This window comes from Cyclopterus lumpus, chromosome 13 (assembly GCF_009769545.1).
Source record: "Cyclopterus lumpus isolate fCycLum1 chromosome 13, fCycLum1.pri, whole genome shotgun sequence".
NCBI classification, from domain to species: domain Eukaryota; kingdom Metazoa; phylum Chordata; class Actinopteri; order Perciformes; family Cyclopteridae; genus Cyclopterus; species Cyclopterus lumpus.
The window spans coordinates 8378985-8398396 of record NC_046978.1 but is presented as its reverse complement, the minus strand read 5'-3'; the positions used below and the strand labels follow the sequence as shown (position 1 = coordinate 8398396).

Sequence of the window (19412 nt, the reverse complement as noted above, 5' to 3'; positions counted from 1 at the left end):
AAGCTCAATCCAGTCTTGACTGATGGTTTCATATTTCATAATTGCACCTCCACTCTGGATGCTTAAGCAAAAACTTTCCTGGCATTTATATCCAGGACAGGCCATATGTATCTGCTTCTATCCTAGCTCCTCAGAAAAAGTGTTTTTTAAAGTGAAATAGTTTGTGATACCGAGTAGTTCATCTCTCTATTTACAGGGCGTTAACCTCTTCACTACCAACCATCTTTCACATAATCTGTCAGTCAACAACGCATTAGCTCAAGCAAAAAGAAAACATATAAAATGCATCCTGAAACAATCTGAAATGCACTTTCTTGCCGAGAGTTAGATAAGATCCATATCTGTCCTCTAAATATATAACATATACAACATTACAGCTAGCAGCCGGTTAGCATGAAGACTGGAAACACGTTTTTTTCTGGATTAAACAAACAAGATATAAAGTGGTGACTCTGTGACCTTTGGAGAGAGCAGGCTAGCTGATTTCCCCTTTATCCCAGTCTTTGTTCTCAGCTAATTAAGCTAGATGGTTGCGGGCTGTAGCTCTCATCAAGAAAGCCAGGTCGGGTCGGGTCGGGTCAGGTCAGGTACTCCCGGGGTCTCCATATGGCCATCCTCCAGGCGGACACTCGTCCCAGCCCCATCCCACCGAAGTAACGATCAACCTGACGAAGCCACGAGGCACATGGGCGACCCCTAGGTCTCCTGCAGCCCACAGGGTCTCTCAAATAGAGAATCCTGTGGGCCGGGTCAGCCTCAGGGAATCGTGCCACATGCCCGCAGCTGGCGCTCTCGTATAATGCAGGTAACATACCTCATCAAGAAAGCTAATAAGCAGGTTTCCAAAATTGTCCAGCTATTCATTTAAGTCTGAATAAACAAATTACCCCAAACTGAACACCTGCACATAAGACATATTTAAGGCTATTACTGAAGCACTGCCGCTCCCGCGGTTAATCTGTATTCGTGCTGCGATGTAATGCCGGGCTTCTCGATGATTGTAACTCCAATAGCTGAATCATTAATGTCGTTTGAAGGAAAAATGAGGCGACCGTGACGAGTGCTGTTTCTCCAGCGCCATATGCATACAGTTGGCAGGCAGTATAATAGGTATAGGCAATGCCTTGGCAATCTCAAAGCCCCTCCGTCCAGTGCAGGCATTCCACAGGATTAGCTAGGCAGCATCGCGGCTCCTCGAAGCCAGCCACCATCGCTGCCGATCACCCTTTTTAGCAGAAATCTGTCCTCCTGAAGCTGAGCTAAAATTAGACCAGCCATCTGTGATTAAAACAGCTCAAATTCACACACGTCTGGAGTAATTTATAGCATGTAACTGCTTCCATTTGGTCTTAGTTGGGGAATAACTGTTGATCTCTCTTTTTCGCAAATATGTGACAGTGGGTAGTAAAATGGAGAGTGGGTTTTTTCACACGTGCTGCAACCTCGCGAGTGCTTTTAGCTCTTTTTCACAGACCAGTAGGTCCTTCTCACGTGTGCGACATGTTAAAGCTCAGGACTTTCATTGATCTCCAGGCAATCCTCCACCCACTCTGCCCCTCCACAAACCGCCCTTCAACCAGATCAAACGTAACACATCTCCTTTCAAGCCCTCCTTTCCTTTCATGTACGCAGTTCAGGCCCTCGTGCATGTGGGCACTCCTCCGTTATGGTGGTCTTTTTTTGGTTCTTTTTTTGCTGCGTGGGTGAGGGTGACTGCAGTGCATTGCATGAGCTCAGCTCCCGATACAATTGATGGGACAGACTTTTCCCACAACCCCCCACCCACATACACCATTCTGCATCCAGATCAGCAGCAGTTAATGAAAGTGTATTGATTTTCCTGTGCCTCCTGCATACAGCGTTTAATATAGGGGATGAAATCAACCAGGAAAACAAAGGATCCTTCAATGTTCTATTACATTTGCTGTTTACATTAGTTTTATTTATTTGATTGCCTGCCAATCTGTGTAGGTATGAAACGGCATAACTGAGACTGAAATCAATGTATCATGTCAAGCAGTTCTTTTGACCGGTTGGTAAAGTAATTGTTCCACATTTCAATAAATGTACTTTCTTTCTTTTCTGCCAAGCTACATACAGTGAGCCAGTCGGGTAGCTTAGTTGAGCTCACAGACTTGAATCAGGAGGAAATAGCCTTGTTCTATTTAAAGCTCCTCCTCCTCTAGCGCCTCCAAAGTTATCTAATTAACAAATTATATTGTGTGTGTTTCATCTGTACGCCTTCATGTAAAGCCAGGCTAGCTGTTTTTGCCTGTTTCCAGTCCTTTACTAATCTAAGCATTCACAATTACGAGTGATCAATCACGTCATCTAACTCAGCCTGCAATACAGAGAATAATTGATTCCGCGAAATGTCAAACTATGAAGTCCGACATATCTTAGGTTACAATTCATAAAGTCAACAGAAACAAACTAAGAAGAGCTGGATTAGCATTTAATGTTATAACTGTGCCCCCGATCACACTGATGGAATAAGACAGTGCGAGGGGATTATAAATACTTCTAAGCGCTGTCCCCCTCACACACTTAAGGATGGATTAAGGCATTTCGCAGACTTGCGCTCATCCTGCAGATGGCTGCTCCTCCTCCCTCGGACCCTCCCTCCATCCATCCCTTCTTCCTTCCTCTCGCTGTCTTTGTAGCCAGCGTGTCCTCTGGCAGGTGGCTCCTTCCTTCACTCTTTGCTATCATGGCATGGTGTTTTCTAAACTGCACCACTGGCAGTTCGATGAGTCATCGTATTCAGTGCACACACATTCAAGCCGTCCAGGAAATGTAGGTCTGAACATACTGTATTAAACCAACGATAATTATTATTATTTAATTCTGTTGTAGCAGGGTTGACATAAGATATACAATAATAATAATAATAATAATAACTGTATTTATCCTGAAGGGGAAATTGTTGTGCAGCAGTTGCAGTAAATAAAATTAAAATATAAAAGTTTAGATATGGTTGTGTCATAATGTGTCTGGCATTTGGAAAAAGGAAATGACGGACAAGCCCAACAATGTTGTTGTTGGGTTGAAATGTAAATAAGCTCCATCAGAGTCCTTAAACAACATACAGTTTTAAGAGTACTCTTTATCTGCTGCCGGTGCCACTGCAAAGTTGACATTCAACAAAAACAAACTGAGAATTTGTTAACCTTTGGACGCTCCATAGCTGTGTGAACTTGCTCACAGATGGCGTGTGCTCACAAATGTCAGCACGGTGAGGTGAACTGCAAGGAGAAATGAATATCATTACATAAGCGATGACGGTATATGAGCAAGGCTTCAGGTGTCCGAACCGTCAGGATCTACTGTTTGTAAGATTATCTCTGCATACGGATGTAATGCAAAAGAGAGGAAACGAAAGCACCAACATATTCTTTCGTTTGTAAACGTTGTGTAGTTGGTGTAATTGTAGCGCATAATAAAATCATCATTTTTTCATATTTTTTCTCTCCTGGTCCACATTTGTTCCCAGTGAGTGTGTTTGATGGAGTGCCGGAGATGAAGCCAGAAAAAGAGGACACACACACACACACACACACACACACACACGTACATGTAGTAGTGCCTTTCTTCCACTTGCATCATTTCTTTTTCCTACTTTGGCAAGGCAACACACACAAAAAATAGTGCAAGTCTGGATAAGGAAGGTTAAAAAAAATATTTGTAACTGCACTCAAATTTAAAGTTTAGTTTATTTGAATAAGTGTAATCGCCACTGGAAGCGGTTTGATTTTCCGCCTGTCTTTTTAGGGTTGTCGAACACAGAGTCCGATGTAATTTATTTCTGTCTGGTTGATGGCCATTGTTACCTCGTATGAAACAGCTGCTGGTGGCTGTTAGGGCCAACTGAGGAAGTCGAAATGGGATTTTACAGGTGTCATATTCTGGACAGGCTTTCTACTAAACTCAACAAACCTGAAATCCATCAAAAGTCTTCCTTTTTAAAAAATGTTTTTAAGGGAATAAAAATGTTTACACAGGATATGTAATTTAAGAATGTATACCTGTTTTTCTGTGCTTTTTGCAGAATTAATAAGATGAATAAACCTTGAGTTTCACTCAAATTTACTGACTTTTTGACAGCTCCTTTGTCAAATGGATTAGACATTTGTGAAATACTCACTCACACTGGACTAATATTCATCTGAATCTGTGTTTGGTGAAATATGGTCAGTAATTAATGACAATATTTGTGCTTTACAAAGTACGGACAAAGCCGAATTGAACAAGATTAAGCACACAGATGACCTCCTATAAATATTAATACAATTTCAGGACAGCAGGTTATGCCAGTCCCATAAAAGAGGATTTACAGTAAGTATTCACTTTAAAAAACCTCCAATGATTATTTTATTATCAACATAGTTTGACTAAATTACATAATTTCAGCTCCTCTCCAGAAATTGATTAATCATAGCTGTTTTTCTGCAGCATAAGCATGTATTAGTAACCCATCGTTAATGTGAGATATTTGGACAAGATGTCCAATAGGCTGAGCTTTGTGTCATAGACAGCGTTGTCTTCCTATTAGAGGTGGCAGAGGAGATCGTCTCCACAAGCATTGATGGGTTTATGCACAATATAATCTCTCGCACGCCACAGGTATGGACGGCTTATCCTGTGGGTATTAAATCCCACACAAGAAGCTGTCACAGCACCACTCTGTGGATGTCCCACACAGAAAGCCTGAGAAGGAGCAGTCGGTCCACCTGTGTGTCATCACACTCAGTGAAAGTATCGGAGCTGCTCCTCCCATTTCAGACCAAAAAAAAGAGCTAAAATCAGCCTGCCCTTGCATTGTATCAGATTCCACCACTGGAGACTCCACCCGGCCTCAGCCCCCGTCACTCGACCTGGTTTAGGGGTCACATTAGTCAGCACAGACTGCTCAAGTTAATCCAGCTAAAGGATGAGAGGAAGGGCTTCTGCAGGCCAAACAACTTCTGCAGCTTTAAAGTCCAGGTAGTGAGAAACAGTTGTTCCAAGGATGGATTGTCAGTTGGTTTAGGAAGACTGACAAAATGAACTATACAGAAACATGACAGTATGCTCAATATGTTTTGCCCTCCACTAAATATACACTATTTTCACTTTGAAAAAATTACAACAAATTGTGGGTTGTGGTGAGACAGCTCCAGAGACAGCTGGGGAAACATCAAAATAATCTATTAAATCTGTGGAAAAACATTTTGTTTCCATAATTCAAATTCCAAAATTGCTGACTCTGACTATATGCCAGTTTAATTAGTCTACTTTCAGTATGAGTATTAGGACAGAGGGCAGAGAATAGTATAGTGTGAAATTGGTGTATGGTAAATATGAAGCTGCGGCCAACAGGCGTTTGCTTACCTTAGCATAAAGACTGGAAACGGGGAGAAACAGCTCGGCTCTGTCCAAAGGAAACTTAATCATCCTATATCGGCACCTCTAAACCATACTAATCTTGCAGGTGTTGATGAATGTGTTTGTCAGGTGGTGTATTTTCATCTTCATAACAGTCAAATGTAGGGTTGCAACTAATGATTGAGAAAAGACATTTGCAAAAACATTTCCAAGTTTTCCAGGCAAGAGTCCAAAACCCATAAATATAAAATGTACTGTAATGTACGCCAAGAGAAAGCATTTTAAAGCTAGAATCAACTACTAAAATTTTTTCTTTGAACAATTAGATATTTTCAGTAAAAGAAATCTGGTTTCAAAACCTTCAAGATAACTCATGATACATGGAAGAATGTCAGTCACTCTGTAATGTCTCTAAGTTATCGAAACTCATTATTGTTCAAATTTGGATCCTCAGAAGAAAGAAGTCATGACTTCAACACACAAACTAAAAACCAGATGGATTTGGGGGATGATAGGAACTATCTGAGATGAAACTAGATTCCTGTTTTCTCTTCAACTTCCTGAGAGGAGAATCGGTAGTCTAGTTTCCGCTGTGAGACCCAGAGCCCTAACAGAGGGTCCTTGTGGAATTCAGGGTTTTGTTTGTGTATATTCATTTTAATCCTGGGTATAACTTGAAAAGACAAAAAGTGTTTAGCACGAGGATGAACATAGAAGCTGGTGCTGAGCTCCAGTTCAGTCGAGGCTCCTCGATGCTATCTGAGGAAATACTTCACGTTTAGAGTGTTAATGTGCCACAGACTAGCCCCCTCCAAAGGCCTCAGGCTTTTGATTTTAGTTTGTTCAGCCTGTCTCCACAGCCCTGCCCTCTCCAATGGCAAACACAGCGAGGTTTGTTTAGGAGTCTCTCCGTTAGTTAATATAGAACAGGTTTCATGGTCACTGTCACCAACGATGCTCGCTCTGTGCGGCCTGCAGACCGGTCGCTGTCGCTTGAAGAATAAACCCTCCGTGCTGCACCATTGAGATTAAACCTGAGGGATTTGTACTTCTCACCGTCTGCCTGTCAGGAGCCGTGCGCACAGTGACGAAGCATGTTGTGACGGCTGTCCTCGTGGTATCGCCTGGATGAATGGATGGCTGTTTAATCTGCGCCTGAAAAGAAGATTTAAGCCGGGGGCAATAAGAGGGGAGAAGGATTTAAGGTCCACGGCAGTGATGGGTTTGACTAGTGCATTTCACCTGCAGAGGGGGTGACACAAAGTGATAATGTGTGTGCCGTTGTCTGACAGTGAATTTGCGGTGACTCGAACATGATGGTCTGCAGAGCAGCTGGAGAGCCTCGGCTGCTCTTGCAGTACGTGCGGACAGAAAGTGCGATGAAATTTTAATGAGGTGATTGTATTATACCGTCTGCTGTCCGGTCTTAAGCTGCTCCCCTGTGACATCCCAACATGACGCTGAAACACTTGTTTATCAGCCTGGACGAGAGTGTGAACTGTGGTCCGAGACAAACACTTGTGGGAAACTTGATTTTTAAAAGATGCGCAAGTGAGGTGCAAGTTCCCACTTGCACGGATGTGCACAGAGGAGTTTTCCCTTTGGGCTTTGTGGAAACAATTATATTTATCCTTTAATGGCTGCATTAGGGATGCAAAAAATTATGCCTACTGATAAAGCTCTATTTCTACACATATTCTAGGGCATGAGGTGACATCTTCAAATGTCTAGTTTTGTCTGACCAATGGTCCAAAACCCCAACATATTTTAACCACATAAAAGAGCAAATTGTTACATTTGAGAAGCTAGGATCAACAGATATTTGGCTAATGAATAAAATCAACATTGTTTTCTGTTCTTCAGCTAATGTTTTAATCAACTAATTGAGTTTTCAATCGATTGGCTGATCTACAGAAAAAAATAATCGTAAACAATTCTGAAAAGCTACACAGCGTTTCATCAAGCGGCTGACGAGCATAAGACTAAGTGTCTACCGCATGCTAGCAGCCCTGTGATCTTTATGCTAAATGCTATCATGCTGATGCTAAGCAGCGTCTGAATGCCATGTTCTGTTCACCACCCTGGGTAAGGCTAACATTGGCTGATATGAAGCCACTGGTATGGCTAAAAATGCTAAGCATTCATTGGACTTCTTTGAGTATTTATCTTAATCATTGTGAAGCCCTATTTGAGATATTCAGTTTTGGTCATGCTGCTCTCCACTCTCTTCTAGAAAGCCCTAAGTAGCCAGAGAAGATGGATGTAATTGAACTGGAGCTGCGTTACACATCGACCCAACCTTTCACTGCTAATGTGCTGTCACAAAGCGGCAGAGACTTTGACTCACAGGCGACCAAGAGAGTCGAGCAGTATTATCAGCAGTGGGGCCCGAACACATGAATGTATGGCTGCGGGAGCTTCTCTGCGACCATGGGAGAAATTATCCTGACAGTCTGTGACTTGGCTCTTTTCGCCTGTCTGCCTCTCTGTGTGTCAGATACGGGGCCTCTGGCTGTCCGGGGCCTCTGGCTGTCCGGAGCTGAGAGCCTGTCGCTTCCCGTCTCCTCTCTCTGTGTGGTTGTGGTGCTCTCGGTGATGGTGATGAGTACTGTAAATGATTTCACACTACACCTGAGATGCTGACTGGGCTCTCCTAGCTTCTAATCGATTGACCCGCTTTTACAGTCCTCTGTGGCTTGTTAATTGGACTCCAGCTCTCATGCTGACACAGTGACCCAAATGGAGGAGAATTACTGCTGTCTCGTCATGCATTAACCTCCCTCCTCCACTTCAACAACCCTCCCTCCCTCTCAGGCCCCCCTCCTGCTCCCTAGTTTCATAGCAGCTGGGTAGACGGGACTGAGTGCACTCCCGTCCTGTCACATGTCGCGGTGTCTCTGTGAGCTGTGGTCAGGTGACACTGCAGCCAACCATATTAAAGCACCAAGAGACAAACGCTGACTGCTTGCACACTGTTGTCCCTTAATTATCGGTAACATAATTTAGGCATGACCAGAGTTACGAGAGGCCTCTTTGCACAGCAGGTCAGATCAAGCTTCAGGGCCAGTGACTTTTGAACAAAAGCACATTTCTGTGCGTCTCTCTTTCCTGCAGTTTCAGTAGATTTAATGGGGGAAAACAAAGCCAACATTTAACAGACTAAAAGATGTTGTTCCTTATCAACCAATTTAAGCAACACATTGTTTGGTTGTCAAAATGCCTTTTACAGGTTCCCACAATCGCAAAGTGGCATCTTTAAATGTCTTTAGTATGATCAGCAGTCTAAAACCGGAGAAGCTGAAACTAATGAATGTATTAACCGTTTATCAAAGTAGAAGACTTGGAAATGAAGACTGTGAGAGCATCTCTGCTCCAGAATCAGCAGGAGCGCTCGAGACAGTCGCGACGCCGCTGACCACCGATTGCCTCTTCTGTGTTTCTTTAAGTAACCTTTGTGTGTCTGGATGGCTGTAAGCTTAGATTTTGTGTAACAGCTCCCCCCTAGTGGCTGCTGCCTCCATTATTTACAAGTGTGAATATTTCATGATGACATCAGGGTAGGGATGTCCTAATGAGCCGTGGCCCTAAAACAGGCCGGGGAGGGCTCCGCTGTGGCGCCACAAAAACGTGGGGGACTGAAATAAAGTCTTCCTTTGAGGGTAAACTGCTGGAGGAGAAAAAATTCGGAAAAGAACCCAAAAAAACTCTTCTCACACAAGCGAATCAGCAAATCGTCTATTTTTCCTGAGGAAGAGTCTTGAGCTTGAAGGCGAGTCTTACACTGCTTTATTCTCAGGAAGCATCTTGAAAAAAGCTCATTGTTATCCAGACTGTATAGCAAGGGCGGAAATTACACACTAGAAGCTGTGAGAGAATCTATAAAAGTAGCTGGAAAGTCATCATTTCTATATGTATTATAAATAAAGCGATCAGGCTCCAAATGGAAGTTTTGTCCTCTGTTGTAATAAAAATCTGCCAGACGTTTCCTCTGAGGGGGAGAGGATGAAAGAGTCCATGTTATTAAAGCCAGAAGCTCAAAGATCTGACTTTATTGTGCAGCGTGTGGATGGGACTGTGTGTTTTAACTTCATGCAGAGTGATGAGTCGGAGAGCTTCTCATATTAAGAGTGTACGAAGAGAATCAAACTACAAGCAACTCTGCGTTGCTCTCACAGACTGTCAAAGAAGTTGCTTTTAGCTCCAGTTGTTCTCAGTCGGGGTCAGAGATGGGGATCTCACTGAACGTGATTTTAAAAATGGTTGATCATCCTTGTCGAGATGCTTGCAAACAGTTTTGTCTGCAGTCATTTGTTATTTAGAGTGATTCCAATAATAACAAAGCTATTCTGTGGTTTTGTTGCAGTGAGGGTGTCTTCAAGTGTCCAGAGGACCAGCTACCGTTGGACTATGCCAAGGTATGATCATCACTCTCACCACACACATTTATCTTCACAAATATGATCATAATGACACTAATAGCATAAGACTAAAAAGAGTCTCAGAGTATCATGTGACACAGTGGTGCTTTGAGCTGTGACAATGCTAACAATCTGATGTTATGCAGATACAATGTTTATCATCATCACCCATTTAGCTTCGTATTTTAGCATGTTAACATTTGCCAGTTAGCACTAAACACAACGTATAGCTGAGGGTGGAAATTATATTATTTTAGCAGCTATTTGGTCATAAATAAAACATATTGCGCACATTTAAATGTTGACCCAGGGACATGAAAGTTTGTGCCAAATTGAATGGCAATCCACTAGTGGTCAAGCTATTTCATTCAAAACCACAAAACACACAGCTTTATGGCGGTACTATAGGAAAGGTCAAAGGATTACTAGAGGATTAACCCTCTGGGGATCATAAATATCTGTATTACATTTTATAGTAATCCATCCAATAGTTGCAGGGATATTTCATTCCGCACCACAAAGGTGGACTAACTCACAGACCGACATATCTATAACCATTTTATTTATGTATGTATTTAATTGACCGGAACAATACATGAAGGCATTGTTACATTTAAATGAATTGGAACTGATGCAATGTATGTCAAGGCCCAACTAATTTGCAGACCTTGTCCGAAGTGAGGCTTTAAAAACAATAAAAACCCATAATACAACACCATACCTTACAACCATCATATAAGTTGTATGTGTGCATGTAGGTATATTTCCTAATTCATAACAGTATATATGTATAGTTGAATAATGTGCACAATTCTATGTGTGGTTTGTGTGCATTCAGCCAGCATGGCAAAAAGAAAAAAATAAATCTTTAACCCAGAGTCAGCGGTTGCATTTCATTCCATTACACATTACAGTGTGAAAGAAGTACGTTCAGTTGATCCAACCATTACATTTTTCCCTTTTAAATAAATCTCTCCCTGAAGAGGAAAAAAAAGTGCATCTAAATTTCAACTGAACTCTTTGTTTTTTAAAGGCAGTTATCAAACTGTGCCTGAGGAGGAACAAAGACCGAGTCAGAGGATGGCTCTCTCACACGTGATATCCTCGTTGTAAAGTGAGAGATTGAAACAAAATGATAAGGGCTTAACTATGCATAAGAGACTTCAAACCCAACAAACAGTTTATGATCATTCCGGTGTCTGGCATCGATTGAAAGAAGTCCTCTGTGTGAAATTCTCCCATGCAGTTAGTTAGCATTAGCCTGAAATTAGCCGTCAAGCCATTAACCCGGAGATGCAGCAGTGCATCTCTGCATGCTGTGCTGAGAGTGATGAAGGCGCCTGTAAAAGCAGGGACTCCCCACGGGAAGGGTGTGCTCATGGCGCACCTGTCAGACATTGTTATTTACCAAGGCTCCCAGTCGCCTGCAAATTACCCCGTCTTGGTGGTCTGCTGTCGGGGTAGTGCTCGATGCACACCGTCCTTTAAAAACAACAACATGCACAACAGAACACAAGCGTTGCCGTAATTAAAGGATTGTGCTGCAGCTGCTGTTGCAGTAGTAGTAACAGTAGTGGTAGTTTGTGACTAACAATTGCTAAACCAGACAGAATAAACCCCCTAGTTGGAGCTCCAAAGAGCTTAACCCCCCTGATCTGCCAGGGACTAAGTTATTAAAAGGTCATTATTGCCATCTCCCTGCAGATTCCAAGACTGGAACAATGAGAGAGTGTCTCCGTTTGCTTTAGGGGATTATTTTTCCCCTCTTTGCCTCTGCTGAAAGAATGTGATTATGGCAGCAAAAACGTCTGCTTCTACTGTAAAAGCGCCGCTCGTCAAGCATCTGTTTTAATGTTAGATATATGTGTGTCTTTAGATCATATTTAAAAGGTTTATCTGATTTTATTTTGTTTTGGCAGAGGCATATATCACCTAACACAGCAGCTAAACAATGAGTGAGTTAAGTGTTTTATTCTATATTATCTTCCAAATTCTATTTTTATTTCAAGGCGATGGCTCCCAGGTTTCGCTGCAGAGGCACGTGAGTGCAGTCGGGCTGTTACTGAGCTGTTGTTTGTTTCGAGGGCTGTTATGGCATTTTGAGGAAGTGGCTTGTCTTGTTTGACCAGTGCTCTGCTCGTGTGACAGCATGGGGGGATGGAGATGCAGAGCAGAGCTGTAAATCCCCCGCACAGCGTACTGTAGGGGAGGATTTGGGGTGTTTGGGCAGAAAACTGACTCATCCTCATCGCTCAGTGACTGCGGAAAAATACATATTTTCCTATGCTCCCTGTCGCTCTCAAAGGTCCCATAAGCCCATAAAGTAACTCATTATCACTGCAGTGGCTAGGTCGACGAGCTATACTATGAATTTGCGTCTCTTTGATATTTTCTATTTGCACTACTTTGTACTGCAACTGCTGCACAATGATTTCGCTCGAGATAAATAAAGTTTAGTCTCATCTGTCATTTCGAGGGACACCAGTCAATACCAATCTCAACTGTGAGCATTAACTTGCAGTTTAGGAGGATTTGTTTAGCCTAGCTTAGCATAAAAACTCAAAGCGGGCTTAGGGGGACATTCTTGCACAATTGATCTTGAGAAATGGGAAGCATTTCGATTGCCTATCAACGGCTCTCAACATGCCGACTCCAGTCAGATATTCATGCATTATGAGTTAAAGACAATTTTGTTGCTAGTTCGGTGGGTTTTACATGATGTATTCACCCCATGTGATACACTTTATGAAAGTTGTATATTACAGTCTTCCATCATGACGTTGTCAACTCCTGCCACTGCTACACTGACCTTGTCTTGCTTGTCTCCAGATCTACCCGGACCCAGAGCTGGAGCTACAGATCCTGGCCCTGCCCATCCGCTGCATCCACAGTGAGGAGGGCTGCCGTTGGACCGGCCAGATGAAGCAGCTGCAGGTGAGAAGCTTTGATATCCTCTCATCTGGCTCTCCTCCATCTTCTGTTTTATTAATTTCTGCCGCCTTATCAAACACTCTACTAACACGTGTGTCTCATTGTGTCTCCCTCAGGGCCACTTCTCCACCTGCGCCTTCAATGTGATACCCTGCCCCAACCGCTGCTCCGTCAAGCTGACGCGCCGCGACTTGCCCGACCACCTGCAGCACGACTGCCCCAAGCGCAAGGTCAAGTGCGAGTTTTGTGGCAGCGAGTTCACCGGCGAAGCCTACGAGGTAAACACCGACTCCAAACCTGTTTTTATTCTATTTCTTTTCCTGTTACAACTCAGCGGGAGCTTGACGTAAACAACCCAGAGTGACACCACATAGTTTCCATGCCTAATATGAAAGACGTCTTTGTGAAAAGCAGCAGGAGAGGAGAGACTAATGCATGTGTGTTGGTCTCTTTTAAAATAACACGTGTGCTTGCAGAAGGAAAGAACCTTTGAGTGGGTCTCTCATGCCTAATGTGCGTTCCTCGGTGAGCGGGCTGAAGTACCTCAGTCTCCTCACTAAAAGCCTCTGTTGTTTCCACCGCCCCTCCTCGGTTTACTCCGGCCCACATGGTCGCCCCTCCGCACACAGTTACAGTGGCATTCATCCACCTTTTGGCTCTCACATTGGAATTGCTCACTCGTGTTTGCAACTGCGTATTATTCAAAACCATTCATTAATGATTCATCCGCAGATTATTTTTCAATTTAATTATTTTTCAAACGATAGATGGTTTGGGATTATTCTATGCGATGTCACAATTTGTGAGATCCATTTAAATTTCCCAGGGTCCTAGATAATGCAAACATTACTAGACACTACAACCGCAGAATGGTTGATGGTGAGGCAAGAAAATATGCTTTAATGATTCATATTTATAGTCAAAATAGTGTCTGCTTAGAGTATTTTCAAAATATTTCCTTGACACGCCGGCTTACTTTTGTCTGGATTGATCAATACATTTGTATCAGAGTAAATCAAAGCCATCAGAGTAAATGTTATTTAGAAACATTTTCAAAATGTTGTTTATTATTATAATTATACCAATTATTATTGTTATTATTATTATTATAAATAATGAGTTTATTGGCTAGCCTCGCAAATATGTATAATAGCCTCATTGCTCTCAGTAGAATTTTATATATTTTATTCATTAAAACAGTTTTGAGCTATACAAACTGCAGTACATAAACTGCATTTGAGTAAACAATAACACCTACTTTATCTCCAGTATTACATGTGTCGACTTTATAACCCTGATTTAAATCGTAATCGCGTGTTTCCTCTCAATCCCAGAACCACCAGGGTGTGTGTCCTCAGGAGAGTGTTTACTGTGAGAACAAGTGTGGGGCAAGGATGATGCGTCGTCTGCTGTCCCAACACGGCTTGGCCGAGTGTCCCAAACGCACACAGCCCTGCAAGTACTGCAGCAAGGAGTTCGTCTTCGACACAATCCAGGTCAGTTCCACACATCTGGACACACATCTTTACCATCTGGTTCTCAAATGACTGTTTTAATCGCTTTTAGTGAAATGACTTTATATTATATTTGGCATGACTGAGTCAGTCCTTCTCAAAATGGGACTGTGGCTCGTAGAGGGTTTCCAGCCTGAAGATGGCCCAGAGAAGGCTCTCTGTGGGTGGTGTCTCTGTCCCGTGGCAGCTGGATGTTAGTGTGAGCTGCCGTTTTGAAGCACCTGCCTGTGTGCACATCTGGCCAGAAGCTGAGCAGCCAGTCTCACTCTCCCCTCCCCCACATTTGGGGCCAAGATGTAATAACCCGATTTGGGACACGAAGTGTTTTACAATTTGTTAGGACTGTTGGACGGCATTTTATAGTTTGAATAAATATATAATTAATCAAGAAAAGGATAAAAGCTAAAGAAAATATACTAAGTAGTTGCAGCCCTGTTTTCATTACTGATCAATCTGTGGATAATTTCTTTTGATTCATATTTTTTTCTTTAAAAAATCAGAAGAAAGAGAAAGCTTTCCAGACACCAGCGTGACCAACTTGTTTCTTTTGTCCGGCCAACAATCTAAAAACACAAAGATATTCAGTTTACTGTACAGTTAACAAAATGAAAAGCAGCAAAGAAAGCAATAACCATTAGAAACAGACGATCAATTATCAAATTAACAGTTAATTATCTGTCCATCAGTTTATTATTTCAGCAATTGTTCTATTACACTGATTTGCATGCGTTATTGGCAGAATGGCCCCAATATTCTTGTGGTTCCAGGCTGTGTGATCAGTGGTTTTCTTTCTTTGCGGGTCTATTTTCTGCGGCCTTATTTTTTAATACCACACGTATTTTTGTTTTTCCTTTTCCCTTGTGCAATCTGCCACCCCACCGTGCAGCTGTGTTCTTATCACTCATGCTGTAGGTCAGCTGTGCACACATTTACACTGTCCTTGACTCCTCTACAGAACCATCAGTACCACTGCCCTCGGTTTCCTGTCCAGTGCCCAAACCAGTGCGGCACACCCAACATTGCTCGAGAGGATCTGGCGAACCATGTGAAGGACAACTGCGGCAGCGCGCTCGTTCTCTGCCCCTTCAAAGACGCTGGCTGCAAACACAGGGTAAGACTGGCTCGCACCTCAAAACATTATTTCCTCTCTGTTAACGCTATCATTGTTGTCTTTTGTTGTTTACAAGCATTTATTTCATTATATTTCCTTCAAATCATGGCTCACTGTTTCCCCAGTAATGCATGTTCTCTTTTCGAACGTCCCTGGAGGGTCTATTTTAATGAGAGCAACACTATTTTGAAACCGACATCAATTTGAGAAAATTTGGAAACGCTCAAGGAAGAGCGGCAGATGAGCGGCAGATGAGCGTCATACTCGCGCTGCATACTCAGTGGAAAACTTGATGTGTAACATTTATAGATGGAAAGCAAAAACATGTCTCCACAGCAGTAGCATGACTATCAAACATAATAATCACATCGTCCACATCGTGACTGTTCGAGGATGTAAACAAATACATTGTTCAGAAAATGCACACAACGTCTCCCCCCTTCATCTCAAAGTTATAGTTCAGTCAAATCAAAAGACACAAGTCATATCATTCACACTACTTTAAAAAAAAAAAGAGCAGGACTTTACTTTGTGCCTAAATGCAAACATAAAGGCGACAAGCTAAAAATAATGAAGTACATCGACGATCATTTTTCATCAGTCTTCACCAGATTATTTGTGCAGTGGAGGATGAAATTTATGTGGCGCAGGTGTTGCTTTTATCTCATCATCCTATATTGAAAGTTGGCACTGTACACGACTCAATAGTAGGAGCTGAAGTAAGGGACTGTCTCAAATGTGCGAGAGATTGTGTTATTCATCTGAACCTCCTCCCGTCAAATATAAACTTCCAGTTTGAAAAAAAATGCAATACAGTCAATTTCTTAATTGTATTTTCCTGTTATGAACACCTCTGTATGTGTAGCGCATCTCCTCACTTACTGAGCTTTTATTAATGAATCTCTTTGATGTCTCTCTGGCAGTGCCCCAAACTGGCTATCGGTCGTCACCTGGAAGACACCACTAAGTCTCACCTGACTATGATGTGTAACCTGGTGGGGCGTCAGAGGCAGGAGATCCTGGAGCTGCGGAGGGAGATGGAGGAGTTGTCCGTCAGTCACGACGGCGTTCTCATCTGGAAGCTCAGCGACTACTCACGCAAACTCCAGGAGGCCAAACTCCGAAGCAATCACGAGTTCTTCAGCCCGCCTTTCTACACTCACCGCTACGGCTACAAGCTGCAGGTGTCGGCCTTCCTGAATGGTAACGGCAGCGGCGAGGGCTCCCACCTCTCCGTCTACATCCGCGTGTTACCCGGAGAGTACGACAGTTTGCTGGAGTGGCCCTTCTCCTACAAGGTGACTTTCTCCATCCTGGACCAGAGCGACCCGTCGCTTTCCAAACCCCAGCACATCACGGAGACCTTCAACCCCGACCCCAACTGGAAGAACTTCCAGAAGCCCAGCAGCAGCCGCAACTCGCTGGACGAGAGCACCCTGGGCTTCGGCTACCCCAAGTTCATCTCTCACGAGGAGATCAAGAAGAGGAACTACATCCGAGACAACTGCATCTTCGTCAAGGCTTCTATAGAGATTCCCCAGAAGATTATGGCTTAAGATCTGGCATTTGTTGAATTTTTTTTACGAGGGAGATACATAGGTTTAAGACTGGAACTGACACTTAACCTTGAAACTCCGACACACTTATTACCCTTTAGATACTTTCTGCCCTTAAAGCCTCTCCACCACAGAGCGAGTCTGTTTGGCTGTGTGAGCTGAATCAAAAGGACCTTGATACATCACGGAGGAGAAAGTGTTTGGTCTGCAGAACCATCACTCTCTGGTGTTTCTTTTTATTATTTTTTTGTTTTGTTTTATCTGTTTGCTGACCTTTTATCACAGTCTACAACAAAAAGCCTTGGAAATCAAACAGTGCCTAGAGAGATTATCTTAAGTTATATTTTTGTTGTTATTTCCACCGTAAAAATGATAACGATTATGGAGAAAAAGAACGGGGGTGAAGGGCTAAGCCTCTGCACTTGAAGAAGAGAGAAAGTTAGACTCTGGTTAGAGACGTCCTGTTGGGGTGATCTAAAGAAGAGGGAGCTCAGCAGACTCAAGCTCAAGCCCAACTGCCTTTTGTTTACATGCTCATACAGTATACTCCCACTGATCCGTTAACAAACACAGAGCCCTTGGTAAGAAACTGCTCCAGGTTTGTGGACACAAAAACATAAAATCAATGTTTTCAAGTGAGAAACTTGCAGCTTCAATCTTGGTAGTTTTCATGTTTTATATGAATAGTTTTACATTTTGGTTTTGTTAATTGGGATCAATACTACTTTCATATCTGTACAACCAGCAGCCAAGTAGCTCAGCGTAGCGTAAAGTCTAGAAGAAACAGGCTGAAACAGCCAGCCTAGTTCTGTCCAAAGGGAGCAAAATCCACCTAGCAGCACCTGTAAAGCTCCCTCATCAGCCACGTTACGTCTCATTTGTTGAATTCATACAAACATTGGTGGTCAGAGCCAGAGTAGCCGTTTCCTCCTGATCAGTCATAATGCTAATCAACCAAGCTATTTTTTATTTTTTTTATTTTAAGTGAACAAGTTTTTTACCTGACAACATTGAAATAAATCTGTCTCCTCCAGCTACCTGCTCCCATCACAGTAACTGTCTGTGACTTGTGTTTGTCAGTAGTGCGACCCGGTCGTAAATAGCTTCTGGAGCGTGCTCATGTACCAAACACAAACTTCATAGAGACCCTACGAGGCTCCGTGTCGATTGCGGAGTTCACTAATACGGGAAAAAAGCACCTTTCGTCGGTCTTAAGATGAGCAGAGTAGACAAAGAGGCCAGTTGTTGGACACGTGCATTTAATAGTGAAGAAAAAGCCATGTGGCCTTTTTATACAGTATGTCTTTGCATGAGGATTTTAGGGGTGAGCAGGGCAACATAACACATGCATGCTTCATGTGCTACCACCTGGACCACATTTTTGTACTGTAACCTGTATTCTTGAAGTCCTCTCCCGTTGATGGCTATTTTGTCTCTTTTTTTTGTACCATTTGAAAGTTGACAAATTGTCGAAAAGTATGTTTTTTTGTTGTTGTTCTTTTATATAAAGTAAATGTGAACGCTGTCGGTAATAACCTATAAAGACATGAACACTTGGCTGTGAAGTGTATTGTTTTACATCGCCTCTGCATGGGTGGTCGGTACTATTTGAAAAGATGGCTAATGGAAAGGTCTCTGCAAATAAGTGGGTGTCTCGGGACTGACTACAGCTTTTGTTGTTACCAAGGTCACCGGTGTCTATCTTCAGCTCGGCACACAATGTTGTGATGGGGAGCGGTTGGAGGAATGTGCGATGCACCTGTCTCCATCACAGCGCCATCAGATGGGTGGAGGACTTTGATGATACAGTACACTCATGACGTATGTGAATACTAATGTGAACATGCAGAAGCACATTCTGTCTTTTGATTATACATAAAAAAAACTCCTGATTTATTGTCATAATGCCAGCTGATATTTTACAGTGATTTGAAAAGGTGAGAAGATAACAACTTTTTTGGAAGATTCTGTATTTTTAAAAATACTTAGCTGTTTTATACAAACACTTTTTGTTGGAGAGTCGGGGTTGACTGGGAATTTTCAGACCCTTTCGTCTCTTTGGACATTTGGATAATTTGTTTGTACTTGTGGTTTGAGCCTCACATATTCTGTCTGTATTATTTCCTCTTAAAAGTATTTATTTTCAGGAGCCGTTGTGTGAGTTTGAACAGATGGCACAAACGTTTTAATATGTTGATCGATGAGTGTCAATTTCTTAGTTGAAATAAAATATCATATATTATAGTTGTTTTACCTATTTGTGTTTCATACAGTGCAAACTCTAGTAAAAACAAAACATTGCATACTGTTGACCACTTGTGCTCACTTTTTTAAATCCTTACAACTTCATAACAACTTTCTTTAAGATTTCTGGTCAAATTTTCATACATAATTTCACATATTGCATGGAACACAATAAGTGTAAACCGACAGGTTTCACTGGTTGAACTCTGTTGATTTAGTGTTGTACTTGCATAATGTTCATGGTGACATTTTTAAAAGTGGTCAAATCAAAGCG

The 19412-nt window shown here is 42.4% G+C and overlaps 1 protein-coding gene across 1 annotated transcript in view; it reads left to right on the top strand.

The window, feature by feature from the left end:
• The window catches only part of traf4a (tnf receptor-associated factor 4a), a 32718-nt gene extending 13514 nt beyond the window's left edge, over positions 1 to 19204 (top strand). The window contains exons 2-7 of the mRNA XM_034549229.1: positions 9728 to 9779; positions 12612 to 12716; positions 12830 to 12991; positions 14048 to 14209; positions 15183 to 15338; positions 16262 to 19204. Of these exons, the coding sequence (XP_034405120.1) occupies positions 9728 to 9779; positions 12612 to 12716; positions 12830 to 12991; positions 14048 to 14209; positions 15183 to 15338; positions 16262 to 16894 (1270 nt within the window). The 3' untranslated portion in view covers positions 16895 to 19204. The remainder of the gene's footprint in view (positions 1 to 9727; positions 9780 to 12611; positions 12717 to 12829; positions 12992 to 14047; positions 14210 to 15182; positions 15339 to 16261) is intronic.
• The last annotated feature ends 208 nt before the right edge of the window (positions 19205 to 19412 follow it).